The sequence below is a fragment of the Hypomesus nipponensis genome, chromosome 25, assembly GCF_054491055.1.
Source record: "Hypomesus nipponensis isolate SF chromosome 25, ASM5449105v1, whole genome shotgun sequence".
NCBI classification, from domain to species: domain Eukaryota; kingdom Metazoa; phylum Chordata; class Actinopteri; order Osmeriformes; family Osmeridae; genus Hypomesus; species Hypomesus nipponensis.
Genome location: NC_140385.1, coordinates 11,492,889 through 11,509,694, shown reverse-complemented (window position 1 = coordinate 11,509,694; position 16,806 = coordinate 11,492,889). Strand labels below are relative to the sequence as shown.

At 45.7% G+C, this 16,806-nt stretch overlaps 1 protein-coding gene across 2 annotated transcripts in view; it reads right to left on the bottom strand.

Moving 5' to 3' along the window:
* Positions 1 to 16,806, bottom strand: part of dock11 (dedicator of cytokinesis 11) — a 52,774-nt gene that overhangs the window by 2,037 nt on the left and 33,931 nt on the right. For both annotated transcript variants that reach the window (XM_084692160.1, XM_084692161.1), the window contains 21 exons: positions 16,568 to 16,681; positions 16,194 to 16,269; positions 15,774 to 15,850; positions 14,923 to 15,040; positions 14,706 to 14,772; positions 14,561 to 14,608; positions 14,112 to 14,254; positions 13,722 to 13,837; positions 13,350 to 13,487; positions 13,067 to 13,249; positions 12,511 to 12,624; positions 11,397 to 11,612; positions 10,821 to 10,878; positions 6,689 to 6,795; positions 6,170 to 6,292; positions 5,411 to 5,524; positions 4,041 to 4,187; positions 3,463 to 3,673; positions 2,449 to 2,639; positions 1,054 to 1,154; positions 510 to 648 (listed from right to left, as the gene is read on the bottom strand). In XM_084692160.1, coding sequence (XP_084548286.1) covers positions 510 to 648; positions 1,054 to 1,154; positions 2,449 to 2,639; positions 3,463 to 3,673; positions 4,041 to 4,187; positions 5,411 to 5,524; positions 6,170 to 6,292; positions 6,689 to 6,795; positions 10,821 to 10,878; positions 11,397 to 11,612; positions 12,511 to 12,624; positions 13,067 to 13,249; positions 13,350 to 13,487; positions 13,722 to 13,837; positions 14,112 to 14,254; positions 14,561 to 14,608; positions 14,706 to 14,772; positions 14,923 to 15,040; positions 15,774 to 15,850; positions 16,194 to 16,269; positions 16,568 to 16,681 — 2,601 coding nt within the window. The remainder of the gene's footprint in view (positions 1 to 509; positions 649 to 1,053; positions 1,155 to 2,448; positions 2,640 to 3,462; positions 3,674 to 4,040; positions 4,188 to 5,410; positions 5,525 to 6,169; positions 6,293 to 6,688; positions 6,796 to 10,820; positions 10,879 to 11,396; positions 11,613 to 12,510; positions 12,625 to 13,066; positions 13,250 to 13,349; positions 13,488 to 13,721; positions 13,838 to 14,111; positions 14,255 to 14,560; positions 14,609 to 14,705; positions 14,773 to 14,922; positions 15,041 to 15,773; positions 15,851 to 16,193; positions 16,270 to 16,567; positions 16,682 to 16,806) is intronic.

Sequence of the window (16,806 nt, the reverse complement as noted above, 5' to 3'; positions counted from 1 at the left end):
CGTACTGAGCATATATATTCGGATTGATTTATATAATGTTATAGACCTTTACCCTGTTTCTTTGACATGGTATTCTGCCTGGCCAGTTGGATTATTTCTGCCTTGTGGATTACCGACCTGTTTCTGTTTGACTACGATTTTACCTTGTCCTTTGTGTGGAATAAAACACAAGACCGTTTACTCTGCGTCTGGGTCCTCTTCCCTTTCTGGGATCTACCTGGGATTGTGACAATGGGTGGATATGGACTATGACGTAGCAGGAATGTATATATTTTTTTGGAGGCCTGAGATAACGCAGGTGCCTGATTACATAGCTGAAAAAAATGCAACAGATAAAAAAAAGCATGGAATTGAAGTCCAAAGTTCAGGAAAAACAAATCCCTGTATGAGTAGGCCTTTGTTTAGAAACCGAGATGCCAGGGATGCAGGTATGAGAGAAAGAAAGGGAGAGAAAAAAAGAGTGAAAGTGTGCATGCGTGCGTGCGTGTGTGTGTATGGTGGTATAGTACCTGTTCATGGATAATATCAGACAGCTCCTTGACCATATCCTTGAAGTTGGTTTTCAGACCTTCGTGGTACTCAAATTGGTCCTCCTTGATAAGACGCTCGTTGATGTCCAGTGCCATGCTGCAAGCTTGGACAAACCGCCTACAGCACACACACACACACACACACAATAATACGTTAACGTTAAAAAGAATCTGAATTCGTTTTATTCGCCATGTATGTTATAAAAACACGGAATTTACTGTGGCAGGGAGGTGCAAAACACTAAACATATACAAATCTTAAATTAAGTAAAGGTACAACAGTTTAACTATTCCTACAAACAAAACAATCTAAGAATATAACAAAGGGTTTGTTTCATAATTAAAAAAGAATAAGGGTTGGTGTGACAAGGGTTGGATGGTAAAACGTATTGTTGTATTAAGAGCAAGTCACAAGGACACATTCAATTACAGTATTCCCTTTAAATCTGCAGCTGGCATGTTTCTAATAGATTAGCCAAGAACAACCACAGCCTTTCTTGGGCCATGCCCATCTTGCACCCACCTAAATATTTCCTTGAGCTCTTTTGCTTTCTTGGTGTTGGACAGGTTGGATTTGGAATCATCCAGAAAGGCTCTGGCATAAGCCATGGGCCCAGCGTTCACCTGGGGGGCAACCAAGGTTATGAGAACAACAATAAACAAACAAAACTAAAAGGAAGATCTGCACACACTTTACATTCTTTTCATGAATAAAAATGTTAGGATTAAATCATGGTAAAAATAGTTTCCATGGGATTATTATGTTATCTGAAGTTACACAGTCCAGCTGTTAGCTGTAGGGTTGCCACAGTATTTGGGTAAACTTTATTGAGTAACCCTATAATACCGACAAGAATTGCAAGTGTGAGTATTTGCACAACATCCTATCAACTTGGGACACTGCCAGGAAGTTTGATAAGGGGCAGCAGTGGTTAGCTTGGTTCTCCTATAGTGCGGCCTTTTATAATGAGAAGTTGACAAGCTGCAGGCTACATCAGGCACAGTGTTACTTTGTATGACCTCTTACTGTATATAACTGTAACTGTATATAACTGTATGACCTGTAACTGTATAAAACTGTATGACCTGTAGCTGTGTGACCTGTCCTGTATATACGCTATATGGCCAAAAGTATTCACTCAGCTATCAAAATCATAGACACAAAGACATGGATGAGCGAGTTTGGTGTGGAAAAACTTGACTGGCCTGCACAGAGTCCTGACCTCGCCCCGATAGAACACGTTTGGGATGAATTAGAGCGGAGACTGAGCGCCAGGCCCTCTCGTCCAACATCATTGTCTGACCTCACAAATGCACTTCTGGAAGAATGGTCCAAAATTCCCATAAACACGCTCCTAAACCCTATGGAAAGCCTTCCTAGAAGAGTTGAAGCTGTTATAGCTGCAAAGGGTGTGCCAACACCATATTAGATCCTATGGTTTAAGAATGGGATGTCACTCACGTTCATATGCGTGTGAAGACAGACGAGCGAATACTCTTGGCAATATAGTGTACCTGTATGACCTGTAACTGTATATAACTATGACCTGTCACTGTATATAACTGTAACTGTATATACCTATGACCTGTAACTGTATATAACTATAACTGTGTATACCTATGACCTGTAACTGTATATAACTAACTGTATAGAACAGGGGTTCCCAATCCTGGTCCTCGGGCCTCCCTGCCCTGCATGTTTTAGATGTTTCCCTGCTCCAACACACCTGATTCAAATGAATGGGTCGTTATGTAGTTATGCAGAAAACCTGTTAACGACCATTCATTTGAATCAGGTGTGTTGGAGCAGGGAAACATCTAAAACATGCAGGACAGGGAGGCCCGAGGACCAGGATTGGGAACCCCTGGTATAGAACTATGACCTGTCGCTGTATATAACTGTACACTGTGGGCCTACCTGTACAGAGACACAGCCCTGCAGTTTGAGCTGCAGCTGGATCATGTCCACCTCCTGGCTGGAGCACAGCTTGTGGAGCTCGGCCGTGCGAGCCCTCATCTCGTCTATGGCAACGTCCACCGGCTTCAGCTCCACATGTCTCTCCCCCACCACCTCCACACGCTTCTTCACATAGGGGAACGTGTTGGCCGCTAGGGAGAGCAGAGAAGGCAGTGCATGGGTGCATATCTGGCACGGCTCATTTGTGTAGGTGTCTGCCAACTGTTTTGCTTATCGGCAACACAACAACCAGGCCTTGTTCTCACTGTGGCTTCCCTGACTTAAATGCCCCCCGGTCTATGTTTTGACGAAGGCTTTTTATGGTTGAACCGCATATTTTGGTTAGTTGTGTAGACGGTTCTGTTCTTTAGTCCTAAGATTTTCTGTTGACCTTTCCGCGTGCACTTTCCGTATGTCCTTATGAATAAAAGTGTCTGCTAAATGATTACATTTTCTTCACGATAACGTTGTGATTTCTAGATATGTTAACATACTTAACCTACTCCATTGTTGCAAATCATTTGTTTTAGGGTTACTGTTCATGCCTTTTAAAATACAGAATTGTTATCAGATGACCGTCTTGGCAAATTCAGTGCAAGCGAGAGATAGAGACGTGGCTCGAGGAGGTCATTTGTGTTGTAGATAGTGTAATAAGGCTACAGTTAGCAGAATTTGTTTATGTAAATAGGTAAGTGGTATGGTGCTTAGATGGAGTGCAGTGAGGAAGAACAGCCCAGCTCAGTCTGTTGTCACCCTGCTGTCACCAGGGGTAGCTACCACCTGCTATCTAAGAGGGAAGTCCTTATCAGAAAGACAAACAAGCTATTTTTCAATAGGTAAACATTTAAAATTAAACATGAACCTATATGTTTTGGTCTCTGGTAATACAGTGGTGAAGTATTTCTAGGGAGTGGAGTACAAATAAACTTTTGTGAAAAGGGGTTAAGCAAAAAGAATGTGAGAAGTAATGGTTACTTTTGAGCACAGTCCTCCTCTTGCACTGCTCCTCCACTCCTCCGTGTTTCTTTCCGCTCAGCGTGTACGGCGTCTCAAACACAAATTGGTTGATGTTGTGGCACTTCTCAAAGTCTGTCTTCTTCTCTGGAGCCTCCTTCTCCTCGAAGTAGGGCTTGACAAAGGTGACCTGGACGTAGGCAAACTTGGGATCTAGGTCTTTGGGGTTGACCTAGAGGGAAGTGAAAAGTCAGAACTGATAGGTACTTTTGAGCTCATAAATGTTAACAGTGTTACTAGTAAAGCATCCTTTAAAATTGATTAAGCATGTACAGTAAGTAAACAAATTATAGCCTTATGAAACTAATCAACCTAATCCGAACAAGAACACAATCCAACATCATCCAACAACTTAACAGCCAGCGAAGTTCCCACCAAAAACAGCTAGATGGGTTTGGCTGAGTGATCTGTAGCCAGCTCTGTAATGGCATGGAACTAATAGTAGTTTCTGGTTAAAATTACTGAACTGGATTTGATATCCACTACGAGTCCAAGAAACATACATGTGTTTGACTGTTCTCAAAACATTTTCAAGTTACCTTGTTGGAGTCCTGTATGATTTTAAGGTTTTCGGCTCCAAACTTGTCTCCGTAGAGCGCAAGGAGACGTTGGGAGATTTCGGACAGCCCTGTGAGCTTTGGCTCCTTGTACACATACTCAATTCCATCCTCCTCTTCAAAGAAGCCCTGTAGACAAAACAGGGCCAACTGGTAATGAGGGATGGATAACGGGAGCCGTACAACTGTGAATATCGACATCAGATGCAGTGGGTGCAGCTGCAACAATGTTCCCAGATGCCAAATAAAAATGGCTGTTTCCATTGGTCAAATCCTTGGTTCATTGAAATACCCAGTAAAAGAGAATTTATTCATGCGAGTGAATTTGTGACTGTTCATGCAAGTGAATTGTCCTCCTAACCTCCTCTTTAGCTGATACGTAGATCTACATTTTTGCATTGTACTGGACGTAAATACTTTTGATTAGGCCTTTAAATGTGTGTTTTGAAAAACACAGGTCTCAAATCGACATAAATGTATGGCCTTTGATATACCTGTTTGATATTAAGAATAACAATAGTGAAGAAAGACGTGAGAATCATCTCAATCTTGATATTTGTGGTGGTGTGATCTGCACTTCTTTCTTGTAATTTCCGGGTCTGATTGACTACTCTAAAATGCCTCCTCGACATGCCACCTGATTCAATGTCACTGTGTACTACATGCGATGGCAAATATCAACTTACACAGCTGTTACTAATCTTGTCATATCAGATCCGTTTTTTTCTCCAGGGAAGAAAGCAGGATATGTTTTAGAGAATGCAAAAGGGACCTGTGTCTCTAGTTAATCTAGTCAACCCTAGTTAACCCAAGGTGGGTAAAATGTTAATGACAGAAGGAGTATGTGTGACCTATTAATTAATTAACGAATTAATTAGTGATTCTAGGTGACTTTATTTTGATTATACCATATAATACTTTCATTTAAATTAACAATTAACGCATGAAACACATCAATCCAACATTAACTGCTGCTGACTTTGGTTAGCATGCAGGCCAATCAGTATCAATCCGTGCCTCATAGAGGTCGATTTCAACTAACATTCATAAACAATTAACTTAATACTTAATGGCGATTATATCCTTTTTTTATTGGGTGAGGTTCACTAAATCTCACCAACAATGCAATGCTCAATCTGGTCGCCATTTGCCCAACATCACTTGTGTGGTTTTACGTGGAGTTTCCACAGATCAAGGCGTGTCACGTCAGACTCCGCCCTCCACACAACCCGAGAGCGCAAAGTCTCGTGTGACATTTACCTGGGCTGTCATTCTCTTAAGTTATTCTAAGTCTTCTAATTCTGGAAGTGTGTGTGAGCGGGGTGTGTGTGTCGCATCCTCGATCTCCCCACCTGTCCGTAGAAGGCTACTCGGAAGTAGGTCCCCAGGAGTCTTCTACCTGAGTGCATCACCTCCAGGATCTTGTTGTAGGCCCGGTGCAGCGTGTCGTACAGTCCACTCAACTTCTGCATCGAAACGGAACACAGCGTTGCCCTGTTAGCGCTGAGGATTGTTGGCATGGAGACAGAACACGCACTGCTGGGAAACGTGCATGACGTGTTTGTCAGCAAGCTTCCATGAAGCGATATTCAAATGGTCAAAAGAAATAACATCCTATGATTGTGACAGCGCTGTTGGATACAGTTGAGAGGACCCTGTGCGCTACAGGAAATATGTTTGACCTCTCCTCTGATTGAGCCGATTTGCTGGCAGATGCAACACAGAGGCTTGCAACAACTAGCCAAAAGAGCTGAATATAAAAACAGACTAGGTCCCGGTGTAGAGTGAAATACGGTAGTTTTTAGACTAAACTTCTCACAGCAGTATTTACACCAGAGAACGTATTCCATAAACCACGGGCTGGTTTGTTGAATGTATTATAAACACTTGGAAGGAAAATCTGTGTGTATCTGTGTGTGCGTCCGGCTGTTCAATATCTGTGCATGCGTGTGAGCTTGTGTGTGTAGATGTGTTTGTGATGGATACAGAAGCTCTACAGGCCTAGACCAGTCATACATAAGCAGGTGTCATGTAGACTCCTTTGTTTCAACCAGATATCCACCCACTTTCCCGTCACCGTGCTGTCGTTTGAGGTTTTTCAGGCTACGCACCTCAAACTCGTGGCGTTTCTCATACACGGGGATGAGGAGCTTGGCAATGTGTGTGATGAGCTCATATCGCTCAGCCTTCCACAATCCCTCCACACACAGCTCCAGGCGTTCCACTAACACCTCCTGAATGCCAAGAAACACACATGGGATCAATGTACCATCAATCAGCGTCTGACAACACCAAGACCTATCAAAAATGTAAACAAGTTATCCTGGAGGTTCTCCTTTACTAAACAACCTGAGGTAAACTCTATGATGACATCACTATGGGCCTGCAGTACTGACTTTGAATTATTTCTAATAATAAACAAGTTTAAAAAGATCATTTCTGACGGTTTCTGTACTTGTAAAAAAAACTCTTGGCCACACACCAGGGGGCATTTCAAGGAATCCTCAGCCGTTGCATTCAACTTAACACTGTTTACTAGCGGTAAATGCACAATGGTGAGCCCTGGCCAAGCCAGTAGACCTGGGAATCCTTTCTTCTGTGCCTGGTGTTAGCAACGCCCCTGCACTCACTTCAGAGTAGTAGACATCCTGCATCCCTGTGTCTTCCTTCATGGCCGCCTCTTCCTCTATGTTCAGGGTGATCCTTTTGAAGGCTGCCAAGCCACTGGGGAAAAGCTCTGGGGAAAACACATACACACACACACATACTTGTAGCAAAGTCCCACAAACCAGGATACATGGTGCCAAAAAAAACTTTGTTTACTTGAAATGAAAAAAGAATTCTCAAGAACCACACAGTTATACAGACTCTACAACGAGGATGGGAGTTGATGTGTGACGATGTCTGCTTTTCTTTTTACACTGTTTAAGAAAGATGTATGGTTTACTGTAATAGAACTTCCCTTTCTGTGAGGCTTGGTCAGTCAGTTGGGAATTTGCATAGTTGAAATGGAATAGAAAAGTAGCCATGGAGAGTTCTACAAAACATTTTAGGACCCTACTTGATTGTGCATGTTTTGAGTATACGTACAGTATATGCAACTGAAGGGCCAGTAAAAACAACGGCATACACCTTTGGACTGCCTGTTACCATACAAACGGTTTAGGCAAATCTCTACAAACAATACAGTAAGATGCATAACCAAATGCCACATTTGAAAAGGATATCTTTTCTTGGCTTGAACGTAGATAATTGCAAAAGATTGTACGTGGTGTATTGTCAATGTGGATGATTTGCATGCTTTTAAGACTTCATGGAAATAGCACAATCACTTATGACTAAAGTTGAAAAATTAGCTGAGTGATACAGAAGTGTAAAAAATACCAAATGTGTCAAAGAAACACAATTCAATTCAATTATTATTAAGCAATACTTGATTTACATTTAGGAGGATTACAACTAGGTACAAGTCTAAGATGAGTTTCCACTGCAGAACTGTACCCAAGAACTAGGACCTGTACCCCTGACCTCGCCGTGTTTTTTACTGCAGGAACCAGGCTATGTGGGAAAGCAGGAAGGATTGTTCTGTCTGGGAGTCAGGTGGCTGAGATGAGAGAATCGGGCTAGTAATCAGAAGGTTGCCAGTTTGATTCCCGCCTGTGCCAAATGACGTTGTGTCCTTGGGCAAGGCACTTCATCCTACTTGCCTCGGGGGGAATGTCCCTGTACTAACTGTAAGGGCTCACTATCCGCAGGAGGGGCCATGGGGGTCGGGTGCAGTGTGAGACGGGCGGTGGCCGAAGGCGGGGGCCTTGGCGGTCCGATCCTCGGCTGAAGAAGCTAGCTCTCTAGAACCCTCTGTCAGAAGGAGCTTCAACTCCCACCTCCGGGAGAGCTTCGATCAAGTCTCGGGGCGGGGGCAGGGAGTCCAAATGGGCGATGTTCCAGGCCTCCATTGCTGAAGCGGCTGACTGGAGCTGCGGCCGCAAGGCGGTCGGTGCATGTCGCGGCGGTAACCCTCGAACCCGGTGGTGGACTCCGGAGGTGAGGGATGCCGTCAAGCTGAAGAAGGAGGCCTATCGGACTTTATTGGCTGGTAGGACTCCAGAGGCAGCTGATGTGTACCGGTAGGCCAAGCAGAACGCGGCTTTGGCGGTCGCGGAGGCAAAAACCCGAGCATGGGAGGAGTTCGGCGAGGCCATGGAGAATGACTTCGGAACGGCTTCAAAAAGGTTCTGGACCACCATCCGGCGACTCAGGAGGGGGAAGCAGTGCTCTGTAAATGGTGGGGATGGTGCGCTGCTGACCTCAACGGGGGACATCCTGGATCGGTGGAAGGAATACTTCGAAGACCTCCTTAATTCCACCAACACGCTTTCCGACGTGGAGGCAGAGTCTAGGGACATTGGGGGGGACTCTTCTATCTCTGGGGCTGAGGTCGCCGAGGTGGTTGAAAAGCTCTGCGGTGGCAGGGCCCCTGGGGTGGATGAGGTCCGCCCGGAGTTCCTTAAGGCTCTGGATGTTGTAGGGTTGTCTTGGTTGACACGACTCTGCAACATTGCGTGGACATCGGGGACAGTGCCTCTGGACTGGCAGACCGGGGTGGTGGTTCCCCTCTTTAAAAAGGGGGACCGGAGGGTGTGCTCCAACTTTAGGTGGATCACACTCCTCAGCCTCCCTGGGAAAGTCTATTCAGGGGTCCCGGAGAGGAGGGTCCGTCGGATTGTCGAACCTCGGATTCAGGAGGAGCATTGTGGTTTTCGTCCTGGCCGTGTAACAGTGGACCAGCTCTATACCCTCCGCAGAGTCCTGGAGGGTACATGGGAGTTTGCCCAACCAGTCTACACATGTTTTATGGATTTGGAAAAGCCATTCGACCGTGTCCCTCGGGGGCTGTGGGGGGTGCTCTGAGAGTATGCGGTACCGGATTCCCTGATTGGGGCTGTCCGGTCCCTGTACGACCATTGCCAGTTTGGTCCGCATTGCCGGTAGTAAGTCGAACTTGTTCCCGGTGGGGGTTGGACTCCGCCAGGGCTGCCCTTTGTCACAAATTCTGTTCCTTACTTATATGGACAGAATTTCTAGGTGCAGCCAGGGCGTTGAGGAGGTCTGGTTTGGTGACCTCAGGATCGGGTCGCTGCTTTTTGCAGATGATGTGGTCCTGTTGGCTTCATCGGGCCGCGACCTTCAGCTCTCACTGGAGTGGTTCGCAACCGACTCAACACCTCCAAATCTGAGGCCATGGTTATCGACCAGAAAAGGGTGGAGTGCCATGTACGGGTCGGGGAGAAGATCTTGTCCCAAGCGGAGGAGTTCAAGTATCTCGGGGTCTTGTTCACGAGTGAGGGAAGAATGGAGCGCGAGGTCGACAGGCGGATCGATTCGGAGTCCACAGTGATGCTGGCTCTGCATCGGTCCATCGTGGTGAAGAAGGAGCTGAAAGGTGAAGCTCTCTATTTACCAGTCGATCTAAGTTCCTACCTTCACCTATGGTCACAAACTATGGGTAGTGACCGGGTTCCACAGGGTGTCCGGGTTCTCCCTTAGAGATAGGGTGAGAAGCTCGGTCATCAGGAAGGTGCTAAAAGTAGAACCGCTGCTCCTCCGTGTCGAGAGGAGCCCGCTGAGGTTGCTCGGGCATCTGATCAGGATTTCTCCTAGACGCCTCCCTGGTGAGGTGTTCTGGGCACGTCCCACTGGGAAGAGGCCCTGGGGAAGACCCAGCACATGCTGGAGGGACTATGTCTCTCGGCTGGCCTGGGAATGCCTCGGGGTCCTTCAGGAAGAGCTGGTGGAAGTGGCCGGGGAGAGGGAAGTCTGGGCCTCCCTGCTTAGGTTGCTGCCCCCGCGACTCGACCCCCCGATTTAGCGGCAGATGACGGCAACGATATATATATATAAATATATATATTAGTGCTGTCAAACGATAAAAATATTTAATCGCGATTAATCGCATTAATGTCATAGTTAACTCGCGATTAATCACAATTAATCGCATTTTTATCTATTCTAAATGTCCCTTGATTTCTTTTTGTCCCATTCTCTTTTCAAATTTTAATACTCTTATCAACATGGAAAAGTGGTTTGGATTGCTTCGTGCAAATATTTTTTTTATTGAAAACAACATTGCAATCGCCTGGCTTTGACGAGGGGCGGATAATTCGCATCACCTGTGTGCTTGGCCATCAAGTGGTATTTCAGACTGGACGTGCTGCGATGATAGCTCAGTTTACAACCACAAAACACACGGATCACTTTGGTCTTGTCAATGGAACCATTTGGAAACTTTTTTTAAAGTAAACTTTCCATTCAGAAACTTATTGGCATCCATTATAGGAGTCTCGCGCTCGCCATCCACTCAAAACGTAACGTTAGCCAACTACCAGAGAATGTCTAATATCCATAAACGGGCTCTGCTACTGCTCTTTAGCCGGCTTGCAAGACAAACAAGCGTGTGTGGCGTGCCTGTTGTTTTGTTACCGGTCTAGCTAGATCCGGTGTGGTGTTGTAGTTTTTCTAACGTCGGTAGTTGTTGCAACAGCATGTGAAAAAAACTACAAAGTTTGCTAGGCCAAAAAGAGCGTTAATCGGAAAGGAACTTCCTAACTCGAAAAGTTACGGGATCTTGTGGTAGAAACATATCTTAACACTGCCAGCCCTCCAACCCCTCCAACCCCCTTCTCTAACGCCTTGGTGGATCCACAGTGTCTAGACTGACCCTGAGTGGAAGTGATAGTGTAGGATTAACACGGGAAGTCTTACTCTTTCTGTTAAGGTACTCTGCCACCAAGGCAGCCACATGGACGTAGCACATAGCAGCCTGTTGAGACAAGACAGAGAAACCAGAGCTGAGTGAGTATAATTCATTAATTACAATGAAATCTTGATTTTTTCTTTCAATGTAGCTGTTTCAGAACACTACCACACCACTGCATGTTATATAGGTATATAAATGCAGCAGTTTTAAAACTGTCACTTCATGGAGCCTTTCATCATTTCAAGAGGGTAAGTTCTCCTTTTTCTCAACACAAAGAAACAGGAACACCTGGTCATACTTGATAACATGTAAACACGCAAGCAGTCACACACACACACACACAAATCTCCCTCTTGTCTTCGCTATCATGAGTCTATACTTTAGTTACAGTACATAGATGTAATGATTAAACTTGTTCATGGATAGAACAACCAAACATTAGACAGTTTCTATATATTAAATACTATCAATGGAAAGGAATTTGGTTGGTAAAAATCAACACATGGATACATATGGATTTTCCCAACTATTACCCAAACCATCCTGGAACTGGAGGAGAAAGAACATAAAGCAGGACGTACCTCGGACAGGTCTCCATTTTTGATGTGTGCCCGGGCCATGCTGTCCAGCCAGGTGCGTCTGAGTTCGGGCGTGCTGGCGTAGGACCGGGCCAGGCTGTACTGGAGGTCCAGCAGCATCTCTGGATCCTTCTCGTGCTCCCGCATCTGGGCCGTGGCCATCAGCACTGTCCTGATGCGCTTGGTCAGGCCCTTCACCTCCGATGGGAAAGCTGTCGACTGTTGTGGGAACACGCACACACACCCGCACACACAAACACACAGAAGCAAGCACACACAGAGAAGAAACTTTAGGCCAATAAATCCTCCGGCGAAAGTATTACCAGTTGGTCAAGACAAGCATTGTCTTGAGCAAGTTCTTGCTCCCTACTAAAATAACAGCTTACAACCCACTCTGAGAACTCCCACAGTAGATAAACAAACAGCAGAATGATGAATAGTCCCAGTTTGACACCACTGTAGGACCAGGATGATTCATGTCAGGATCAATAACCTTCTGTTGACCTCTGGGTCAGGTCATTCAGCTTTTCTCTTTGACTCCCACAATCTTCATCTCTAACTCTGTGTCTTCTACTGCACTACTGTACCTTCTACTGCTCTACTGTACCTTCTACTGCACTACTGTACCTTCTACTGCACTACTGTACTTTCAACTGCACTAATGTACCTTCTACGAAACTACTGTACCTTCTACTGCACTACTGTACCTTCTACTCCACTACTGTACCTTCTACGAAACTACTGTACCTTCTACTGCACTACTGTACCTTCTACTGCACTACTGTACCTTCTACTGCACTAATGTAGGATCTCCTACTTTGAACCACACTCACGTGTGTGAAAGCTGTTTCTTGACATTAACCACAATATTACTGTTAGAACTGAGCACTTCTAGCACTTCCAGTCCTTGATTCTCTCAGGCACTTACCTTAGAAGCATCCCTAACCCGCAAGTATGCAAGTACATCTCCATGTTCCAGTAACTACATACATACATTCCTACCTGTATAATAATACATCCCTTTGCGTAGGCATCAGCTAAATGAATACATGCAAATGCAAGAGTGGCAGCTTCGAATGTCAGAGTAAAACGTTGAGGACAGCATGCTCTCTCTTACCTTCATGGCTTTGTCGCTGTTGGCAAAGTTGTTGATGATGGAGAGCGACTCCTGAAAGCGAGAGCTGCCAGTCAGGGCCACGTCTGAGATGAGCTGGCTCACGGCGATGATAATCTATGCATGAAATAGAAAAGCGCAAGGGGGTCCTGGCGTTAACACCGAGCCGAGCCTGCGTTTGTTCCATCGCATGAATCATGGGCCCAAACTCACGGATTTGTGTCAATAAAGCAACGAGAGAATGAATGGAAAAGCTGGATTGGCTTTTGGGAAACCGGTGGGTTATCTGTGTTTAAAAGTTGTTCCAGACCCTCTGGTGAAATGATCAAGGCGAGTGTGGTGTGGTCTGTAAAGTCTGCCTGGGCCTCAAACTACAACAGAGGAGCACTTGGGGACTGGAATTACAGGCTCAACCATTCAGTGCTGCCCGTGTAAATAGATGATCTATATGGCTCACCATATCTGACTATTTGCACAACTGGAAATGTTCAGATGAAGACACAAACACACACACGCACACACAGAGAGACACACACACACTCTCTCTCTCTGTCCGGACCTGCAGGTGTGTGCGTAGGAAGGTCTTCCTCTTGGTGTAGTCGTAGTTGTTCCTCATGAGCAAATACAGCAGGGCCGAGGCCTCCGCCCTGAGGGACGCCATCTTGGACACGCAGCACTTCAGCACCTCGTAGCACAGCGCCGCACACAGCGTCACACGGCCCTTAAACAACACCGGCGGGAACTGGGGAGGAAAAAAAAAAGCGTATTGAAAACCGCTATCAAATCTTTACTATCCAAATCACCGAACCGTGTCTGCTCCTGTCCCTCATTATGTTTCTTACTTTGTTTATAAATGCCCTGAGGGAGGCAAACACGTGACGGAGGGCGGCCTCGGATTGGCCGACCTTGAGGAAGGTCAGGTAGATGTCAAAGAGTTTCTTCATCAGGGGGTTTTGCCCGTCGCTGTCCAGCAGTTGGGTCTGGGTGTAAATGCACAGTGGGTGAAAGAAATAACAGATAAGCAGATCACACATGAGCCACTAATCTCAGCTCGTAAATATCCGACAAACATATTTTTGGATTGACGATGATTGATTGATGTCTGATAATCCGTTTTTTAAACATGCCTCAGTATAGAAAGGCCGAATGTTAATTCAGAGGTAAGGGAGGAAGTTGCTTGAAGTGTCTGTGTGTGTGTGTGTGTGTTGACTGACCTTGAAGTTCTGAGTGAAGAGCGAAAGGACGTCCAACACACTGAGACACGCCTCAGTGGAGATGTTGCCCTCGAGCACAGCTTGGTGGTGGACCTCCGCCTCGGACGGCCCCATCCCTGGACACACACACACACACACATCCAAACACACATCACATCCAATCACACACAGATTACATCCAATCACACACACACGCACATCCAAACACACACAAATGCACATCCAAACACACACCCATCCAAACACACATCCATCCAAACACACACACACACAGGCACAACACATCCACACGCATACATCCAGATAAATGCTCGGCTAACATACAAAAAGCTATCAAGAATCGTATTTAAAGTTCTCCTCCATGTTCCTGGAGGTGATGGTGGTGAGTACCGATGTTGAGCGTGAGAGAGGTGTCCATGGTGCTGAATTGCTGCATCTTGGTCTGCATGAAGCTGTTCCGGCAGCGCATCACAGGCATGGTCTGAGACTTCCTGTCTGGAGAGAACAGCTTGGACACCCAGGCATCTTGGCTCCTGGAAACCCAACAACAATAAAGCACTCAGAAGCTGACGCGCATTAAAGCAGGCATGCGCAAAACACATGAAACGAGTAAAGTTGCATTCGATGGAAAAGGTTTGCAAACAAACCGGAACCCCAAGTACACATTCCAATGAAACAGATGCCCTAGAAAGCAATAGCGGCAGGACAGGATGAAAAACAAATCAACGAGAATCCTGACAGGTGCATATTGTTTCATGGTGTGGCAAAAGTGTACTTTGGTTGATGTGTTCACCCACACCCAAGTGTGTTTACTTTGCAACATCCAGTGCCATCCTTACCTGCCAATGTTCCTCTTTCCAACGTAGCGGAACTGCACCACGCATGTCCTGCAAGAACCGAGACATGGGGTAAGACACGTGTGTGTGGTCAGCAGAGGTAACAGATGAAAGTCCCCTTGGGGAAAGCCCTTGGATAACTACTCACTCCAACAGACTGAGAAAGTTCATGACATCTTGTGGGTTGGCTTTGTTCCAGTATGCCAGCAGGGTCTCTACAGGAAGAAGGGCCGCAGAAATTAGACGTGTGTGTGTGTTTTTGTCCAAACGTAAAAATGCCCTTTATAATGCAGTGGTTGGCCCAGCTAGTCCTTCAGGGCTTCACTGAGGTAAGACATGCGTGTGCGTGTGTGTGTGTTGTGGACCTTCAGTCACGGTCCTGATGATGTGTAGGAAGCAGAACAGCAGTCCTTTGATCTCGTACTGGCCCAGTCGACCAATGGGAGGTAGAGTGCTGCTCATGGTGGAGCCACGTCTGTGCAGCTGAAAACACACACACACACACACACACACACAAACACACACACTTCTATGAGTTTGCAGAGGGAGATTGTGAATTAAACTGTGTTCCATCAAATATACATAAGTGGCCAAGCTCCCCATGAATTCTGTTTTCTTCCAGTGTTATATTTGGCACCTTTAACTGTGCGTACTGGGTGGCTAACCTGGTATAGGCTTTACCGCAGCTGCCAGGGTTCAATTCTAACCCAGGCCATTTACTGCATGTCATCGCCTCTCTCTCTGCCATGCCTTTCCACTCTCTCTACATACTAGCACAATCAAAATAAAGCATAAATGTAAAAAAATATAAAAGAAAAATACTGCTGCATCTGGTGTTTGGCTGTGCTTTGAGGGGTCATTAAGTGTTAGGTTGGTCTGAGTCAATAGCGTTATATGTTTAAATAACACTTCATTTTCAAAAGATTAAGTTCAGAGGGACTAAGATTCAAGACAAACAAGTCCTAAAATTCTCCACTTTCTTATTCTATTCCAACCTGGCTCCCAAATGTCCTGCGAGGCAGTCATTTAGTCAACACATGAAAATACGAGTCAAATTATGAAAGACAATTATGTTGACAGACTAAAACAGCCTTCAAATACTTCTGCTGCACCTACTACTAGTATCAGTGTTTCGCTTTGGACAAAAGCGCCCACGAAATGGGTCAAAGGCAAACGTGCGTGTCAGACTGTTTGCAAAAGTGTTTCCTCCTCTTACCTCATGACTGTCTGGGGTGCCAGGGTCCATAAACAAGGATCCTCTGGAATCTTCTCTCCTCACGTGGCCGTTCTGACCTGCCAAGAACAACAACATCCCAGCTCAGTGTGCATCTCTTTGGACCAAACATGGTGATGAGTGAATTCCCTTGTTGGGAAAATGAAGCATTCTTCTGAGAATGCTTTGTAGAGAACTACAAAGAACTACAAACGACTTCTGAAGATGATAAAGCATCTGTGGACATGGATCAGATGTGCCTTGAAACGTTCTGTTTATGGTGACTTTTGAGTGGAACACGCCTGAAAAGTCTGAGGCCTTAGGTATTTGATTTTAGATGGCTCTGTGTTATGACGGCTATGGGCTTTGTGTTTCATCTGGTCCAGGACACAGAGGAGGAGGAAACTTCCGGAGGGAACTGACCGGGTTCCTTCTCGATGGCCGTGCTGGTCCTGCGGCTGTCCATGGAGCCCGTCGACATTGAGTCCTCTCTGGATCCCTACGCGGCGTCAGGGAACACGGAGAGAACAACACAAGCTTCCTCCAGTTATTCACCACACCCTGACGACTTAGAAGAAAAATCCTTACGCGTTCTAGGGGTTCAACATCTCACTTGGGGTTTAATCAAATCCCATAAATAAATGTATTTGTTTAGTTGAGCACATTACAATAAAGGGCCTAGCAATATAGAGACATGACATGTCTATGGATAGATTATATAAATATTTCATAGGGTAAGTACGTCATAACTACACTGCATGTGTAAACCGAGACCTCCAGAGGAGGAGAGGACTCACGTTGAAGGCCAGGCCTGAGCTGGAGGTGGGCTGCTGGGCAGACAGCTGCTTCAGGTTCTGGTAGAGCAGCTCCAGCAATGGGAGGTACAGCAGGCAAATCCGGGCCTGCTGGTTCTGAGACAGGCAATGACGTGGATTATGGTGTGAATGGTATACCGACGTTACCGGACAAGAAGATTAAAGGTGAAGAAAATAGGAAATATCAGCATTGATGGGATTAAAGTGTTGCCGATTTTTGG